At 60.8% G+C, this 18,454-nt stretch overlaps 1 protein-coding gene across 2 annotated transcripts in view; it reads left to right on the forward strand.

Moving 5' to 3' along the window:
• Positions 1-10,111, forward strand: part of AGAP3 (ArfGAP with GTPase domain, ankyrin repeat and PH domain 3) — a 140,801-nt gene extending 130,690 nt beyond the window's left edge. For both annotated transcript variants that reach the window (XM_083826070.1, XM_083826069.1), the window contains exons 14-18: positions 5,700-5,854; positions 6,357-6,447; positions 6,992-7,214; positions 8,279-8,534; positions 8,810-10,111. In XM_083826070.1, the coding sequence (XP_083682196.1) occupies positions 5,700-5,854; positions 6,357-6,447; positions 6,992-7,214; positions 8,279-8,534; positions 8,810-9,037 (953 nt within the window). In that variant the 3' untranslated portion in view covers positions 9,038-10,111. The remainder of the gene's footprint in view (positions 1-5,699; positions 5,855-6,356; positions 6,448-6,991; positions 7,215-8,278; positions 8,535-8,809) is intronic.
• Positions 10,112-18,454: the final 8,343 nt, after the last annotated feature.

Here is an 18,454-nt window from a genome sequence, read left to right on the forward strand (position 1 = left end):
TGGGGGGGAAGCCCTGACCGGGGCCTTGTGTGGGGAGCGCAGTGCAGCCCCGTGTCTGGAGTGCCTGGGGAAGCATGGTCCTGCTGCGCGGTGTGGGGTACGTCACTGCGTCTCCCACAGCGACTGGAGCAACATCGCTCCATCTCCTCTGTCCTCCCCAGGCAGCTGCTTTGTGTCCTGCTGCTGAGGGAGAGGAAGCAGCATGCTCCAGATTGTTGCTTCTGCGCTGAGGGTGCTGCCCCAGTCCTGGGTGCAGACCTGGGGACCTTGGGTACCTGTAAGGGATGTGGCCAGACGGTCCTGGTGCGGTGGCCGGGGAGGCACACTGGCCTGAGGTGCCATCCAGCACCCCAGGAGAAGCAGCGTGTCCGTGGGGAAGGAGGTGGGAAGCGCTCGACACCATGCCGAGGTCCCTGCAGGGGGATGGCCGGGCTGGGCCGTTCCACATCCCCGCGGCGTGCGGTGCAAGCCCTTCGCAGAGCAGGACAGATCCCTGCACTCAGCTGAGTACCAAAGCTAGAGTGTTTTCAGCCACCCTGAAGTACCATTTCTGCTCAAAGCTGTGCTTCCTCCCACTGAGAGTAGAGCAAGGGATCTTGGCACGAGCTGTAAGCACAACGCTCCTGGATGCCACTGCAGCTCCTTCTCCCCATGCTGCTTCCACTCTCCAGCATCCCCTGCTGCTTCGGCAGATGGCGGTGAGAGGTCCACCAGTCTGCTGGTCAGCTCAGCTCTAAGGCACCTTCGGGCAGCTGAGCTCTGTCCTGAGCTGGCTCCTCGGCGGGGCTTTTCCCTTACCCTCTTCCTTTCACCTTGTGCTGGTGCCTGGCGGCGTGTGCAGGATGTCTCGGTTCTCCTGTTCCTTCCCCAGCCCCACGGTGCTCTTCTGCTGGCCGGGAGGGGATGCTTCCTCCCAAGGCTGGCTTAGTGGCGGTGGGGGCTGCTGGCTTCCCTGCTCTGCCACAGCAGTCCTCAAGGTTGCTGCAGAAGTCCTCCAGCCCTCTCAGCTTGGTGACTCGGTTACTGGTTGTGTCTGGATGCTGCTTGGCCCTGGCCCGTCCCGGCTGCTGTGAAGTGCCCTCGTTAATTTTGCTCTCATTTGGAGCACTCATTGCTGGGCAGCGTTGGAGCTGGGTCAGGGGGTTAACACCCATTAGCAGAGCCGGCTCGCACCATACTCTGCTCAGCAACTCTTCACGGAGCTCAGTCTTTAAAACATCATCAAAAAATCATCAAGAGGGAGAGAGACAAGCTCGTTCATTTCCACTGCCCACTAATTCTAATGGAGCTGGCATAATGGACTCCCACCAGCACGCCTGCAGGCAGCCTCCGGCCAGGGAGAGGGGCTCTGCCTTCGGCCCAGGGCCAGCCCTGCCCCTGCCCCGAGGCAGCGGGGAAGGGCTCCCCGAGCCAGCAGGACCGGCCGCCCCGGGACCTTACCCTGCTGCTGGCGCCGGCAAGTGCTGCGGCGCTGCTGTCCGCCCTGTGCCCTGCACGTGGCGCAGGGCTCGCTGCCACATCTGTACCAACAGGGGTAGCGCAACTCCTCCTGTCTGCCTCATCTGCTTTGTGCTACCCTTTCACCTGGCCAAAAACGCCCCTGCCGCATCAGAGGTCTGTGCCGCTCCCCAGAAGAACCTGAAGAAGCCCCTTGCTTTCCCAAAAGCTGGTGTCTCACCTGATCCAACTTGCGCAGCCCCTCCAGGTTGCTCGGGAGCCTGTCCCAGACCACCTGGGTCTGCACACCACTGGAGCTGCTGAGTCCTCAGTTCACTTTCCAGCCGTGCCGGGCCCTGTCTGTGGCTCTGCCACTGTCATCCCGCAGCTCCCTGCTCTCCTCCTGGAGCCGAGCCGCTCCCAAGCCTCCAGAGAGCTCCGGTCCCGCAGTGCTGTCCTGACTTGCTGCAAGGAAAGAAAAGGAATGTTTTCTCTTGCGAAAAGGACCCTTGGTATGGAAGAAAAGCTGTTGTCCTTTGTTAGTTCTTCCAGGGCTCTGCTGAGAGCAACAGGCCCTTTGTTCAGAGTAAAGCTGGAATCCACGAGGCACAAAGGAGGAGGGCGAACAGAGGTCTTGCAGTTTGTGATGCCAGCACTGGGGCTTTGGGCTTGGACCACTGCCAGGGGCTAGGACCAGGGAACTCCAGGGCTTCGGGATGCCCCCAGCTGCAGCGGTGGGAATGTCTTTCCAAGTGGGGCCAAAGCCCCCAAAATGTCACTGTTATCCCATTGTCAGGCGCGGGCAGCCCAGCAGGAGGGCAGAGCCTGCCCCACCTCGTGAACCTCCCAGGCGTAGGACCACGAGACACGCGGTGCCCCAGCCCGGTGCAGCGTCCCAGCGGAGCGGCCTCTGCCTGGGCAGGCGGGTGCTGCAGAGCGGGCATTCATTTGCCTCAGCTCTAGCAGGGAGCGTGCTGGTGCAGGAAGGCTTGGGCTGAGGTTTGTGCTCAGTGGAGAGGTACTGAGCAAGCGAGAGAGAGGAACAAGGCTGATGGGGTCGCACGAGCCCGTGGCAGGAACCATGAGCATGTCCTGGAGCTGCCAGCCTGCTTGCTGCCATCCCGTTGGTGGCAGAAGCAGCCCAGCAGCACCTGAAGAGCGTCAGACAGCACCTCCTGGGTCCGGGTCCCTGCTGGCCTGGGCTCTGCAACACACTGGCACCGGCCACAGATAGCTCAGACGGTAATGGGAGAGGTGTAATGAGAATAGGGCCCGATAAATCCGGGTGCCCTGCTAGCGGCTTTGCTGATCACTGCTCCATCAGGGTGGCCCAGTCCAAGATTTTGGAACTGCAAATGCTCTCTTAGGCACCTGGGCAACCGCTGCCCCCCAGGGAGAGGTGCCACCCTTTCCTCCTTGGCTATTCATGCGTAGCCCCAGGCAGCAGGTGATTGCAGCAATTGATCCTGCAGCTTTCGGGCCGGGATCTGTGCTCTTGTAGCCGCCCAGGTGGGCACAGGGGCAGAGGGCACTGCCTCTAAGGGAGCTGGAGCGCTCGCGCCCCTGGTCTGCAGGTCCTGGTGACAGGCTGTGACCGTGCAAGAGGTGGGTGCAGCCGCTGGCTTGTGAGTGGGCTGGAGCCAAGCAGGGGCCCGGAGACCCAGCTGAGTGCAGCGGCGGCAGGGTCCTGAGTCGCCGGCCTGCCGCTGCCGTCAGCGGTCGGGCGCTCCCGGCCCTCGCCCGGGGAGTGGCAGTGCTCACAGACAGGACAGCGCCGTCTGGCCAAGGAGGCAGGGGCAGTGACTTGGCTGTCACCGCTTGTTTCTTCTCCCTCTGGTTAGAAGTTACTGGATGTATATTTTCCTAGAATCTTGTTTTTGAGCTGGCATTTGCTGTCCTGGGAGCCTGCACAGCAAACATCCTTAGGGTAGGAGGCGCGTTGCCCGCAGGTAGCTCCCCAGAGCAGTGATTTTGTGGTGTCTGTTCGGTGGTGGGAGCTGGAGGGAGGGGCAGAGTGCTGGGCAAGCTTCATTTCCCAGTTAGGCGACTGCATCGCAGAGGGGGAACAAGTCCGGCCGTGTGACCGCCAGCACCCTCCTGTCTTATCCCCTCCTGCTGACCCAGATCTCTCCCAGCAGGAGAAAGGCAATTGTAGCCACGTTTCCCCAGAAGTCCCAAGCTGAGTCCGGGGTGAAGTGCATGAAACAGCTTCCCCTTCCTGCCTGGTAAAGGCAGGCCGGTTGGCACTTCACCTGGAGTCATTTGGTCCTCCTGAGGGCTTGGGGACCAGGCCTTGCATTCCTGCACCAGTCGATTCCATCAGCACTGACGGTCTCCAAGCCCCCACAGGTGCTGCTGGGCTCCGTGCAGGACACAGCGCGGAGTGCTCTCAGCAGTGGTGTGGGGCAGGCATCTTCCCAGCACGGTTTCGCTCAAGTTTTAAACCCCCAAGAAATGCAAGACTCTGCGCCTGCTGTGAGGAGCGTGGCACTCTCCACCACGGCACAGCAGCAGGAGCAGCGTCCTACCTTCAGGTTGTTCTGGAGCGAGCAGCTATACATGGGTGGGAAGAGAAAGAGAGGTGGGTGCTGTGCCTGCTACTTGCTAATGCCGGTGGTGGTGCCTCCAAAGGAAGCAAGAGCCTAGCGAGGGAGGAAGGGCCGTGCCCTCCTCCCACCGCTGCCAAAGCTGGCCTTCCTCAAGGAGCCTTTCCGGGGCTGCATGCATTTTCCGAGGGGGTGTTTGTGGACACAGCCTGGTGCAGCCCCTGCCAGGCTGCCCAGCGGCGGCTGAGGCGTGCCATGCCCGTGGCGGGGCAGACGGGACCCGGCTGGCAGCCGCCTCCTGCCCGGGCACTGCAGGTTCCTCCTCGCTGCCCTCTTGTTGCTCCCCCTCGCAGCTGGAGCCCCTCCTGGCCACAGGGGGCCGGGGGAGGCCCCTCCGCGCCCCCCGGGTCTGCCCCGCGGGACCCGCACCGCCCTGCCTTGCCGCGGACCGGGCTGCGCCCCTCGGCCTCTGCGCTGCCTCTGGAGCCGTGCAGTTGACTCCCTGCTTTTAATAGAGAGCTGGGAAGGCACATTATGGAGATGAGGGTGTTATTTGCATAACGCTAATTAGGTAATTACAAATCATTTTGCTATGAGCTGAAGCGTGTGCTGTGACATAACGTTTATTAGTCATTCCATTCAGGCCCCGCTTAGTTAAGTCATTTACTGCACTAACTACTGAAGTTGGCAATAAAAGGTAAATGCTGGTGCCTGGGTGTAAGGAGGAGGCAGCGCGCCCCGAGTACGGCGTCGTTACCTGCTCCGCACCGCCTGGGGGGGGGATGGCCAGGGCTGAGCCCAGCTCTGGCAGCCCAGGCTGGGAAGTAGTTACAGCAGTCACAGCAGTAGCCAGAGAAGACCATATTTTAAGCCTGGCGTTTCATCCTTCTTGGTTGTTTTGGGGCTATTTCCTTAGCTCCGGGGGGCCTAAGGTACCTAACCAGGAACTCACTGTCTGCTGCCCGTGCTGCCAGCTCTGCCACCCGGTGCCTGCGCTCTGACCCCACCCTGAGCACCCACCAGGCAGCCTGCATCTATAGGGGTGCTCATACCTGACCTCGGAGTGCCTGGCAGTCCAAGCAACCCGCGGGGCTCAGCAATAATGTTCTCCCCGAAGATGAGAAGTCAGAAGTTTGGTTCCACGTGTTTCACAGCTAGGGAAGGTCTTCGGTAACGAGGCTGCATCTTCTGGGACTGCATCTTCTGGGGCTGCTGGTGGGGCACAGAGCCGGGTGCTGTGCAGAGCAGTGGCTGAGGAGTCACCAGAGCAGGTTGCCCTCGGAGCAACGGGGCTGTTGGGGGCAGCAACTCGGCAGAGGGCTGGTCCCTCTGCCCAGGAGGCCAGCCGCTTTCTCCGGAGGGTGGGACGTGCAGGGCATGGAGAGCAGGGCACAAGCAGCTCCCAGGAGTCCAGACCCACAGCGTTCCCGTGTTTCCCAGTCCAGGATGGTGGGGAATGGGGCCGCGGCTGCTCATGTGCAGAGGAGCGAGCCCGCACTGGCAGAGCTGTGCAAGCAGCAGCTGGGCTGGGCTGGGCAGAACCCTGGGTCCTCCCTGCAGGCTCTGCCTGTCCCACCCCTGGGGACACTGCTGGCCATGACCTGCGTGCCTGTGGTCACTGCTGTGCCCCCAGGGACTGCCCATGTGCTGGCACCCCACAAACGCTGCAGCCCCCTCCTTCCCTGACCTGTGCCACGGCACGCCTTTCTCTTCCAGAACCAGATGAGCCATTTGAGTTCATTATCGTGTCCCTGACGGGCCAGACGTGGCTTTTTGAGGCCTCAACATCTGAGGAGCGAGAGCTTTGGGTCCAGGCCATTGAGAGCCAGATCCTGGCCAGCCTGCAGGGCTGCGAGAGCAGCAAAAACAAGGTAGGAGGCCTCGGCCAAGGTCTTCTTGGGTTCCACATCTCTGTCATCCACTTGCTGCATCCATGCCTGTTCCAGGCTTGCCTGTCCAAGCTGGATCCTGTCCCGATCCCTCTGCTCGCAGTCAGGGTTGGATCCCACCCCTGGGACTGTGCTGCTCCCTCTCTGGGTTTCTGTCACCTCTCCGAGTTCCCTGCCCCCTCCCCATCCTGGCTGCGGCCCCACGGAGCTCCTCGCGTCCTGCATTGCTCCCCCCTCGACAGCTCTGCTGCTCGCTCCCTGTCCTGGCCCGCCAGCCCTTGCCCCGCCGGCTCCCCCCAGCCGCACGTGGGGATCCCTCCGGGCTGTCCGTGAGCACCCGCCCCGGTGACCCCCCCGCAGCCGCGCTGCTGGGTGCCTGTCGGAGCGTGGCGCCGGTGCTTCCTGACGGCCTCCGGGGTGGCGACGGGAGCGCACAGGGCGGGGGCAGCCCGGCCTGAAGGGCTTCCTGCGGGTCTCCTTGCAGGCTCGGCTGGGCAGCCAGGGTGACGCACAGGCCATGCAGGCCGTCCGCACCGCGCGTGGGAACAGCTTCTGTGTGGACTGCGATGCACCCAGTAAGAGAGGCTGCAGGGGAGGTGGGCTGCTGGGGGGAAGGGAAGGGAAGGGAAGGGAAGGGAAGGGAAGGGAAGGGAAGGGAAGGGAAGGGAAGGGAAGGGAAGGGAAGGGAAGGGAAGGGAAGGGAAGGGAAGGGAAGGGAAGGGAAGGGAAGGGAAGGGAAGGGAAGGGAAGGGAAGGGAAGGGAAGGGAAGGGAAGGGAAGGGAAGGGAAGGGAAGGGAAGGGAAGGGAAGGGAGAGTCAACTCCACCACCACCTCCCTTACCCCAGAGGGACCTGAGGGTCCCTTGCTCTGTGGAGCTGTTCTGTCCTCTCTTGCAAGGTCCCCTGTAGCGCTCATCCACCTGCCGTGCTAGTCTGTGGCTCCTTTCTGACCAGCCTGGGGGCCTTGCTCCGTGTGCTGCTGGGGGCACTGTGTCTGGAAGGGAGTCGGTGGGCAGGTCCCAGCACATAAGGGGTCCCCAGGGTCATAGGAGGAGGCAGGCCAGTGAGTCCATGCTGACGCTAACTCTGCCCCACTGATCCCGATCTCGCCACCTGCAGATCCAGACTGGGCGAGTCTGAACCTGGGCTCCCTCATGTGCATCGAGTGCTCTGGGATCCATCGCAACCTGGGCACCCACCTGTCCCGTGTGCGCTCCTTGGACCTGGACGACTGGCCCAGCGAGCTTCTCATGGTCATGACAGCCATCGGCAATGCCCTGGCCAACGCTGTCTGGGAAGGAGCTGTGGAAGGCTACCCCAAACCCACCCCTGAGAGCAGCCGGTAAGGGAGATGGGGGACTGCAGAGATGCCTCTCAGACAACCACACCGGGAGGCTTGAGGGCACCCAGGAGGTTGGGAGCAGCCAGCCAGCCCAGCAGAGGTGGGCAGGAACCCACAAGGTGCTCCAGTGACTAGGGTCCTGCCTGCTCTCGCGACACCAGAAGCCCTCTCCTGCTTCCCCGGTGGGCCAGCAGGGCTCCACGGCCAGCCATTGCCACGCGATGGCTGCTGGAGCCACGGCTGGCTGCAAAGCAGAAGGGGTTAACAGAGACGGCTTGGCAGTGTTGTGTGGGTCTCAAGGGTGCGTCCCTTTCAGGCCCTTGTCTGTCCCTATCGGAGTGACTCTCCTGTCACTCATCCCAACAAGAGCCCATTCTGAGGCTTATCAACGGATAAGAGCGGGTCAGGGGGCGGCGGGAGTGAGCATGCTCCGCGCAGGGCATTGATGGCCGCCCGCCAGATGCAGATGGATAGAATGGCAGCAGATAGCGGCGGCACGGCACACATCGATCCGCCCGGCCCCGCAGCCCCAGGCGGGACGGACGCTGCTGCAGCCTTTGTTTGCACCAGGCGAGACGGCAGCAGCGATAACGCGCCTCCCGTGGCGCTGGGCTGCTGTGCGCGGCAGCTAACCTTTCCTTGCCGCTGGCCAGGGCCCGCACACAGGCACAGGACAGAGTCCCCAGGCTGGCACGTAACGGACAGGCAGGAAAGCGTGCGGGGCACCAGCAGGGAGGTGCGGGTGTCCCTTTGCGGAATGACAGTGGTGGGGTCGGAGTGTGGGATGTGGCCGCTGTGTGTGCAGGGCCCTACGTGCACAAGGAGCCCTAAGAAGGTGCAGTGGGACCTGCGTGTGTCAGGCCTGTGCCTGGAGGAGCGTGACATGCACAGAGCCCCAGGGACAGACGTGGGTATGATGGGACACAGCAGGGACCGTGCAAGGATGCCTGCGTGTGACACATGCACGCTGCTAACGCACGGTGTGTTTGGGGTAGCGGTGCCGGTGCACGTTCCCCTGTGCACGCAGCACCCAGTGGTGACAGTGACGGTGTCCCATCTGGCAGGGAGGAGAAGGAGCGCTGGATCCGGGCCAAGTATGAGCAGAAGCTCTTCCTGGCTCCACTGCCCCAGTCGGACATCCCGCTGGGGCAGCAGCTGCTGCGGGCAGTAGTGGAGGATGACCTGCGCCTCGTGGTGACGCTGCTGGCACATGGCACCAAGGAGGAGGTGAATGAGACCTACGGGGATGGAGATGGGCGCACAGCACTGCATCTCTCCTGCGCCATGGCCAACGTGGTCTTCACACAGCTGCTCATCTGGGTAAGGCAGGGCCCCGCAGCCTCCACCGCAACCCTTCTGGCCCTGCCCCGGTGCTTCCCTGCTGCAGCACCTCCCTGCCCCCAGGTCTTGGGGATACCCCTTGTCCCTCCTCTTCCTGTGTGTTCCTGCAGGGCGCTGCCCTGGCCACCCTTCATCTTTCCCTGTCTGCCCACCCTAGTGCCATGGAGCCCCTCTGCCGGTGCCAGTGCTTGCTGCACCAGCCCGTGCCCACGGGCCACGTGGTCCTGCTGACAGCTGCTTTCTCTCCTGCACAGTACGGGGTGGACGTGAAGAGCCGGGACGCTCGGGGCCTGACCCCGCTGGCCTATGCCCGGCGAGCCGGCAGCCAGGAGTGCATCGACATCCTGCTGCAGCACGGATGTCCCAGCGACAGCGCCGTCACCACGCTGACCCCCAGCCTGCCCCGCCGCAACACCAACGCCAACAACAACGCCTGCACCACGTTGCTGGCTGAGCTCGGCTCCAGCCCCAGCGCCGTCTAGCTCCCCACAGGCCCTCCACTCACCAGGCGGCTCCTTCCAGCCCTGCTGGCGTCCAAGGCCACCAGAGCACGTCTGGGGGGGCCACTCACCGCACCCGCCGTGCTCATCCTACACCAGGCCCCCTGTTCTGGCTAGGGCAGCCAGCAGCACGCGACTCTTTGCCTGGGTCCTGTGTATTCTGCCTGTGCAGCTGGAAAGGGGGAGCTGTGCAGACCCAGAGCTGTATGCCTGCGGAGGCGCCCCCAGAGTCACCAGGATGGGGGTTTCAGTACACCCTGTTCTCATGACCGGTACAGGGGGAGGAGAGGCGGTTTCTGTGTGCCTCCCCACCACCACACTCGCTTGTAGATAGTGCAGGGGCTGCAGGCGGTTCAGGTATGTTGCCATCTCCTGCACAGCCGGTACTGGGGGTGGCGATCGCTGCACCTGCTCTCCTGGGCAGTAGGGCAGCTCGGACATGTCCCTCCTGTGTTGGCCTTGCTGTGCACCCCAGTGCAGTGGGGGGCAGTGGTAGGTGCACGTTCTTCCACCACACCCATTTGTTCCTCTGTGCTTCTGGCCAGTAGAGGAGGGATCCCCTCGCTGGTACCGCTCCCCTCTGTGCAGATGTAAAGGGAGCGTCTCTCTCGTGCAATCCCATGGACATAGACCTTTCCAGCCTCCCTGGTGACCCAGAAGGGCAAGAGGATTGTCACCCTGGGCCCCCCAGCTGTGTCTGTCTGTCTATGAGTCACTGTCCTTCCAGGTTCAAGCCCCAAAGCCATACACAGTGTCTCCAACAGCACATCCCCACTGGCTCCCGCTGCTGCCCAGGCGGGGCTGGACTCCGGCTGAGCAAGAGGAGAGAGGAGATGAGCATCTCCCTTGTTTTTGGGCCAAGCCTGCAGCTGAGCGCTGGAATTTCCGAGGCTTTGGACGCTGCTGTGGAACGTCTCCATCACTTGTGTATAAAATGTACATTGGAAATATTTATATGGACACTCTGTATATACTGTTTCTTTGCCATGAATTGCCCTGTGTGTGTTACCTGCAGCAAAGGAGATAAAGGCCAATAAAGCAACCCACCTCCTGCCAGCCTGCCTTTTCCGCGTGCTACTTTTTGGGCCTACAGTGCAGCCTCCAGCATGTTTCTTTCCTGCTTTGAGGAGGTCTGGTGTTTTTTCAGCCCAGACTGGCAAATGATCAGCCCTTCCTTCTCCAGCTCCAAAGCTGGTAACCACGCCAGGCTGAGCTGGGCCCCCCCGGTGGCCGTGTCACGGCATCCCCTGGTGCTGTGGGATACCACAGGGACGTGTTCCCAGAGGGATGTGCAGTGGGATTGGGGATGGGCACATCAGGGGCGTGCGCTGGGCAGGGGACACTCCAGATCAAAAGCGCTGGGACCAGCTGGTCCCTCAACGCAGTACGGTGAGTTTAAACAGAGGTGGTTTGGGGCTCCACGGGGATCCATTGACTCCCCTTGCCATGCCTGCATCCAGGCTACGCACTGCGCCATGCTACAGGCTGTGGACTGGGCACTGGGCTAGGGCTGGTGGTGCTGGGAGGAAAGGATACATCAGGACACCCCCCCCAGAACCCCCTGCCACAAGTGCTCCACTGCAATCCCTTTCCAGCCCTGCTTCTCCTCCATGGCAGGGGCTGCCCCACTGGTACCTGCTGGTGATGGCCCTGGCCCTTCCACCGGGCCCGTAACTCACCTCCATGTGTGCCAGCGTCCTGGTGCCAGTCCCCATCCCAGTCCTGGCGCAGGTACCGACCTTTCTCAGCAGCGTGCAGAGCCGGGCCGGGTTGACCCCAAGCCCACGTCTGCCCCTCATCCCCGGCCCCCCGCTGCCCGGTGCACACCGGTGCCTCCACACAGGCGCACGCATGCCCTGGCCCCGGCCCCAGCCCGGTGCTGGGTTTGGTTAATTTCCTGGCGACTGCATTAGCGGGAATGGAAGCCGAGGGACGGCAGCTCCTCTGGGGCCCATTAATCATCCCCCTCAGACAAGCTGCCTTGATTACAAGTGGCAAGAAATTCATTAGGGCTGCGGCTCTGACAACTTTTATCTGCGCGGCTGGATCTGACTCATTAGGCAGCCAAATTAAAGCCATGATGGGCCCTGATGAAATTCACTGCTTGTTTATCTTGTGCGATCTGATACATCTGCCCATACATCATCTCCCGCGCGGGATCCCGCCCGGCCCAGCCCCGGCGCCTCCCTTCCCATCCCAGCCCTGCCCCAGCTGCCGGGGTGCCCCCGGCCCGGGCACGTCCTGCACCCAGCTTTGTCCCCGGGCCGAGGTCCTCAGCCCAGCCCCTCGCCTGTCCCCACACTTCGCCGTCAGGGTCCGCCCTGAGGTCAGTCCTGGGCGCTGTGGCTGTGCTGATGGGGGCCGTGCAAAGACAATCCTGGGGCCACATGGACATGAGCAGCCCCCCGCCCCCCGGCCACACAGTTCCCGTGAAGGTGTGCAGCCACCCCCCAGGGGCCCCCGCAGCCCCGTCCAGGTTCTGCTGATGATGGCACCACCAACCCAGAGCCCTGGGGAACCAGGGGCTACCCCTCTGCTTGTGCCAGCAGCTCCCCCCGCATGGCAGCGGCACTGGGCCCCAGCGCAGTATTATCCCACTGCGCGAGCGCATCTCAGCCCCAGTAGGGGTTCATGTGGTCCCGGGCTGGGCTGAGACAGCAGCAGCTCAGGGGGGTGCCGGGCAGGGCACAGGCCACCCTCTGCTCTGCCTGGTACAGCCCCGCACGGCCGAGGGCATTTCTTGCCTGCAGGGCCCACAGCAGCTCCTTGGCAGCCGCATACAGACACTGCCACAGCCGGCCTGCTCCGTGGAGCTGCAGCAGTGGCTGCGGAGGGGTGCAGGTGCTGCAGGGCAGGAGCAGGGGATGCAGTGCGTGCCATCGACATGTCCATGGCGTGCAGCCCCAGGCTGGAGTCCCGCCGTGCCTCTGCGATGGCGCAGCAGGCACTGCCAGGACCGGCCCCGTGGGGCACGGCTGCCCTGCAAAGCCCCACAGGCCCTGTCCCAGCCCCAGCTGAGCTGGGGCACTCCCTGGTGAAGGTGGGCCAGGAGCAGCCGTGGCGTGGGGCAGCGCTGTTCAGCCGCAGGGCAGCTGCGGCCACGCACCACCACAGGACAAGGGGACGGCTTCTACTGAGCCTTGTCCAGGGCTGCCGATGCATCGCCCTCTGTGCCATGAACAAAGGTGGGACCTCGTGTGCTTCTGCAGGGCAGAGCTGAAGAAGCTGCACCGTGAGAGGGTACAGGGTACTTTACTGTGACAGAGCGCTGGGACAGGTTGCCCAGTGAGGTTGTGCAGTCTCCTTCTCTGGAGATATTCAAAACCCGCCTGGATACCATCCTGCACAAGCTGCTCTGGGTGATCCTGCTGGTGATCTTCACCTGACTGGGTGATCTTCAGAGGTCCCTTCCAACCTCGGCCGGTCTGTGATTCTGTGCAGCAGACACCGTTGGACTCAGACATCCACTGGGGCAGCAGTGGTTTGGTGCTGCATGGCACAGCCCCTCCAGGACGCAGCTGTCCCCCAGGCCATCTGCCTGATATCGCCCCGGTAGTGCTGTCCCCACCCTCACCACGGTCCCTGCTGGGCTGTCCCTGTGCACCCAGCACCACAGAGCTCCCCAGCACCCTGTGTGCCCAGCTGCTCAGTATGGCTCCCTACAGCGCAGCAGCGTTATCGAAGCTGCCTACGTGATACCTTGAGAAGTCACGGGAGTAAGGCTGTGCCAGCAGAGGCTCTGCTCCGTGGCTGCAGCAGGCACCCAGCAGGATACAGCCCAGCAGCTTGTGGGTATTTCAGGGTGCGTAGGGGGCTGGAGATGGGAGCAGCACAGAGGCCAGGGCTGAAAGCATGGGAGAAACAGGACAGCAGGGGTGAGGGATCAACGACTGGGCCAGGTGCTTGTTAATTGCAATGGGAACTACAAACCAGGCTTTTTACCCCAGCCTTACGTCCCACGTATTAACACTGGATACCTACGGAGCACCTGCGCTGCACTGACTACCTAGAGGCGCATTTCCAGGCCCACCGCTGGGCATTTCCCAGCCTCCCCAGCATGGCCATGGCTAGCTATGGCAGCAGGGTGCTCCCCGCCAAGGCAGCTCTGCGGCCAGGCAGGCAGACATGGGCAGTCTGGGTTGCAGAGCGCCCCACTGGCCTGTCCTGTGCAAGGCACAGGAACTGTGCAGAAGATGGACATTTGCAGTGCCAGGGCAAACCCATCCCAGCCCTTTTCCAGAAAGATGCTTGTCCCAAAGGGCTCTTCCGCAGAAGATGCTGGTGAGCTGCCTTGTGCAGGTGCAGACTGCAGGGACAGGCCCAGGGTGCAAGAGGTTTGGAAGGGCTGAGCAGCACTCAGCACAGCCCAGCGTGTACCGGTGCTTGCTCAGACGTGGGGCTTGGGGGCCTGAGCAGCTCCTTCAGGGCACTGCACCCTCCTTCTCTCAGCAGCACCTGAATGAACTGGGGAACAGAGGATGTGCAAGCTGGCAGAGGGAAGACAGAGTGGTTGAAGCAAAGTCAGACATCCCAGCATGTGTGAAAGCCCAGCTCAGCCGTGCAGCACAGGGTCTGCACAGAGAGCTGCAGGGGAGCAGCCGTGTGTTTGTGGGCGCAGAGGGACAGCGCTGGGAGCTGGCGGATGGGGGAGCTCTGGGCAGCACCCAGTAGGTGGGTGCGGGGACTGTGGGCAGCACTGGCTGTGCGCAGAGGTGATTTTACAACAGATGGCCAGAGCAGAGATCTTACTGCTGCTCTGCACTTCTGTGTTTCCAGTCAGCCCTGCCTCCGAGAGCTGAGGTATGACACAGTGTCCTAGCTCCCTTGGTCTGTGCTTACCAAGATCTGCCACCAATACGCCCCACTACCACACCTGCACCCCCTGCCATAACCCCCCACCCCCCCCCACACACACACACCCCTCAGGTGGATTTGGCAGTCCTGGCTGTGCAGAGAGCACTGGGCACTGCAATCGCGTGAAGTGCTTCATAACTCACCCAGCGCCTGAATGCGCCACAGCAAAGCAGTGTGGCTATAGTCCCTCTCACCTCCCAAGCCCCAGTTCCAGCATGCCCTTCACAACTTCTTGCAGGTCTTGGGTTATTTCCCTTCGGTGCTGAAGGCACACCCACCAGGAGTTTGCTACTGAATCCCCTCTGCAGCTGCACCCTGAGCTCTGCAGGTGCTGCAGCGCTGGCTGTAGAGGCATTGCAGACGGTCAGAGAGCTCCTGACCCTTCCCTGGTGCCAGGCCAGTGGGAAGGGAGGTTGCTCCTCTCCTGCCCATGTGCAGTCAGAGACAATTTCTCCCCATGGGAGTATAGGTTCTCTGCGTTGCAGGAGTCTTGCAGTGATGACACCCGTATCGCATGGTGTAATTTGCCTCCAAGGGTGTGTCCCAAGCAGCTGGGTGCAGCGACCCTCTCACCTCCCACAGGCTGTGCACCCTTGCTGCAGGGTGGGCACATGTGCAGCGCCAGCCGTTTCCCCAGACCTTGGCCAGGCGCTCCTGAGAGTCCAGGAGCATGGTGAGCAGCTCCCTAGGGGCACTCCCTACCATCCCCATGGCACAGACTCCCTTGCAGGGCAGCAGAAAAGAGCAGAGTGCAGCATTCCTCTGCCCTGCCCCTGCCTGCTTGTTGTGGGGTCACAGGGCCCACAACAGCCACCGCTGCACACCAGCTCTGAAAATAAAAGCATGGCATGACCTCCTGGGAAACCTCTCTGTGAGCCACCGGCAGCTCCACTACGCATCTGAGCAAGTCCTGGACAGGCACATTAACAAACAGCATCACCAGCACTGTGTTGTGGCCTGTCACATCTTCATACAGTCTCACTGTTAGAAAATGCTGTGAACCGTCTTTGTTGTATGGTGAACCTTGTCCTGAGAGGGAACCACCGAGTCGAGATATCTCATGGGACTCAATCGCTACGTCTTTCCTAGTTCTTTAAGAACCATTTTCTAGGCAGATGAGTGAGCAGGTCTGTGTCAAAATTGTTCTCTTGTAAAGGATGAAATTGTCCTCATGAGGGAAAAAAAAAAAAAAGTCTTGTATGTATATGTATATATGTAGAAACATAGGTAGAAATAAATGTATGTCCATATATATACAATCTCTATATAGTTACAGCTGTATCTTCCTTTTAATGTGTGTGCGTGTGTGTGTACTTACATCCACATTTGGGTACCACGTAAGAGATTTTACTCCAGGACACACGCCAGCGGACACAAGCTGATACGTGGGAAATTCCAACTAGGTACAAGGAAAAAAGTACCAGGAAGGTGGTCAGACACCAGAACAGGGGCCCTAAGACGTTGTGGGATTGCCATCCTTGGAGATCCCTGAAGTCAGCTGGACAAGATCCTCAGCATACTTAGCCAAGCAGGCTAGCTTTGAGCAGGTGCTGGAACAGAGACCTCCACAGCTCCCTTCCTGTCTGCACGGCCCTGTCACTCAAGGGTCTGTCTTTACTGCCCAGGTTTTCTTTGTTGCTCTCCTCCAGCCCCCCCCTCACCTCTCACCCCCACTTCCCCCTTGTCTAAATGGTGCAGCACCTGTAGCTCCAGCTTGGGGAACACCCTCTGCCCCAGCAGCTCTTCTGTTGGGGAGGTGCTGCAGCCACCTCATGCAGCACCTTACACTGGAGCGTTACAGTGCTGTGCTCTGCGCTGTGCAAGAGGCAGCAGGCTCACTGCAGTGCACAAGGTTCACGGGGAGCCCCGTTCTGCACAGTGCAAGGAGCCCTGTGCTGTTCTGCAGCTCTCTCCAGCACTCCTGGTGACAGCAGTGAATCTGTCACTTCCAGCAGCACCAGACTGAGCTTCAGCCGTCCGCAGCACTTTCAGTTATATTAACACCAGTGTTTGTAGGGTTGCATTGTGTAGTGGCTCTTGGACTGTCACGAACAAAAAAAAAAATACTTCTAAGCAGCTGAAAGCTCTGTTTTGCCGATCTAGTCTACAGGCAGTCCATGAACGAGTGTGAAGTGTGCACCACAGCAGGGGGCTTTGCACTCAGAGTTCATGATGGTGATGGTGTGGTGCAGAGTGGGGGGAGATGGGAGAAGAACACAACAAACTGACACTGTCATTGGGGCAGGACATATCAAACCACAGCATCAGCTAGAAATACAAAGTGAGAAAAGGGAGTTCTTGGACCCTAAAATAAGCTTTAAGCCCTTTCAGTGACACTGTCCCCAGCCCTGGAGCTGTGGGAAATATTCAGAGCGCTGTATTTAATACTGTACTGCTGTGCCATGCTAGGTTGCAGTGGCACAGACCCCTCATGTGGACCCATTTATAGTAACAGAGCACTGCTTATCGCTGCATAATTTTATTCTTCATTCTCCCCCCTTCTCCAGTCTGGCCCAGTTGTACATGAATCAGTTCATGTGCAGGAGCTGATGCAATTGCTGCAAATGGCATTTCATCCCATTTGGTAGCCATGTAGGGTAGGTAAGTTAACGTTCTCTAGCTCAGCCCAACCCAGACCCGAGAAGGGAGAAGCAAGGAATACCTGACAGTGGTCCTCGCGTGCAGGCAGCTCTGCTGCAGTGTGTTCGGGGGCCACTGCCAGCTCCCTCCGGGGCAGCGCAGCTGGGAGCAGCTTCCAGAGGACATCCACCTCCCCTGACCCAGAGCGAATGCCAACAGATGCTGCTACCCGAGCAGGCCGAGCCCACCGTGGGAACACAGCTTCTCCTCTGCAGCTCAGTGGCACAGGGGACTGAGGCAGAATTTGTCCAGCCGTGGCTGCAAGAAGCCAGCTGTGCTCTGCTGCCCCAGCAGGTGCTGAGAAATCCATGCCATGAAAGGATCCTGCAGAACTGTCTCAGGACCTGCCACAGACATCTCCCTGGAAACAGGCACCCACCTGGGACATCCAGGAGCACAGCTTTGTTGTAGCAGTTGCTCTGCTCTGAGCTGCGGCTGTCCCCACGCAGGCTAGCCAGAGCCAGGAGCCACGGGACAGGCAGAGCCACTCACCAGTTCTCCGCAGCTACAGGAGAACCCAGCTGTGCAGGATGAGCATGGAGCCGTGCCACCAGTTAGGAGAAGACACCTGCCGAAGAGGAAAAGGCTGGGGAAGAGGCAGGCACCAAGGAGGGTGAAGCTAAACATCAGGAAGCACTTCTGTGCTGTGCACGTGACAGAGCACTGGCACAGGTTTCTCACAGAAGCTGGGGAGTCTTCCTCCTTAGAGATGTCCAAAAGCCACCTGGACGTGGTGCTGGGTACCATGCTCTGGGTGGCCCTGCTAGAGCAAGGGTTGGACCAGATGGACCCAGAGGTGTCTCCAACATCAGCCATTCTGTGATTCTGTAATTCTGTGAAGTCAGCTTCTGGCTGCCAGGGGTGTCTCCCACTCTTAAAACTGTGTCTCCAAGGGAGGGGTGCCAATGACCAACTGGACCCCACGTAACCCAAACTCCACATCAAAACTCAGAGAAATTGGCATCCCAGCAGCAACATCCTACACACTTGGAGAGAGCCTTCTCCCTGTCCAGGAACCTCTGACGGGATTGCAATGGGTGTTGCTACTACACAAGCTCCCTGGCTGATGTTCTCCAAACCAGCAACAAAGGCCTTTATGGCCGGACACCCAGCTGGCAGTGGACCCACGTGGCTGTCTGCTCTGCAGCCAGTGTGCAGCTGTACCCTGCGCAAAACTGGCTCTTCATCAGGCATTGGGGTTGGGTTCAGATATGAGACACCTCCTGGCTTCAGAAGCAGTATCTCATGCAGCGGCTCTCATGAACAGAACTACTCTAGTCTAGCTAGCCTAGATATAAGAGCTCAGGCAGTCTGAAACGACTCTCCTGCATCGGCACTGAAACCCAGCGCCTGCTGCAGGTTGGAGCAGAAGACAGTGCTAGTGCCAGCACTCGCTGGTCCACCCTGGCTCTGTGCTTGCTGCTGCATGTCAAGAGAAGCAGCAGCTGGTAGTGGTGAGACAGCCTGAGATTTTCAAGGAAAGGCAAGACCCTTCCCTTCCCCTCCACGCAGCTGTGGGGCAGGCAGCCCTGGCACCCAGCAGTGCCCCGGGGATCAGTGACAATAAGGCATCTGAGCTGCAAGAGGATTTCTCCATTTATTCCCCATGCTGCAGTCGGCTGGGGGGCTGGGGGGGGGGGGGGTGAGGGGCTCCTTGGGGGGGGTTGAGGGAGGAGGAAAGGCTCCAGGGCACATCTCTTGCAGCAGTCAGTGTGGCTCCAAAGAGCAGGAGGGCATTGCACCATTGGGCCTTGGAGGTGCCGGCAGCAGAAACGTGCACAAGAGCTGGTGCAGGGCTCCGCGGCAGTGCTGGGGACAGCAGGCAGGGACAGGGGCTGCAGGGGGATGCAAGCACGGGCCTCTGCTCAGCCCGGGGCCAGGGGCTGGCACCAGGCCTGCAGGAGA

The sequence above is a fragment of the Anser anser genome, assembly GCF_964211835.1.
Source record: "Anser anser genome assembly, chromosome: 2".
Classification (NCBI taxonomy): Eukaryota; Metazoa; Chordata; class Aves; order Anseriformes; family Anatidae; genus Anser; species Anser anser.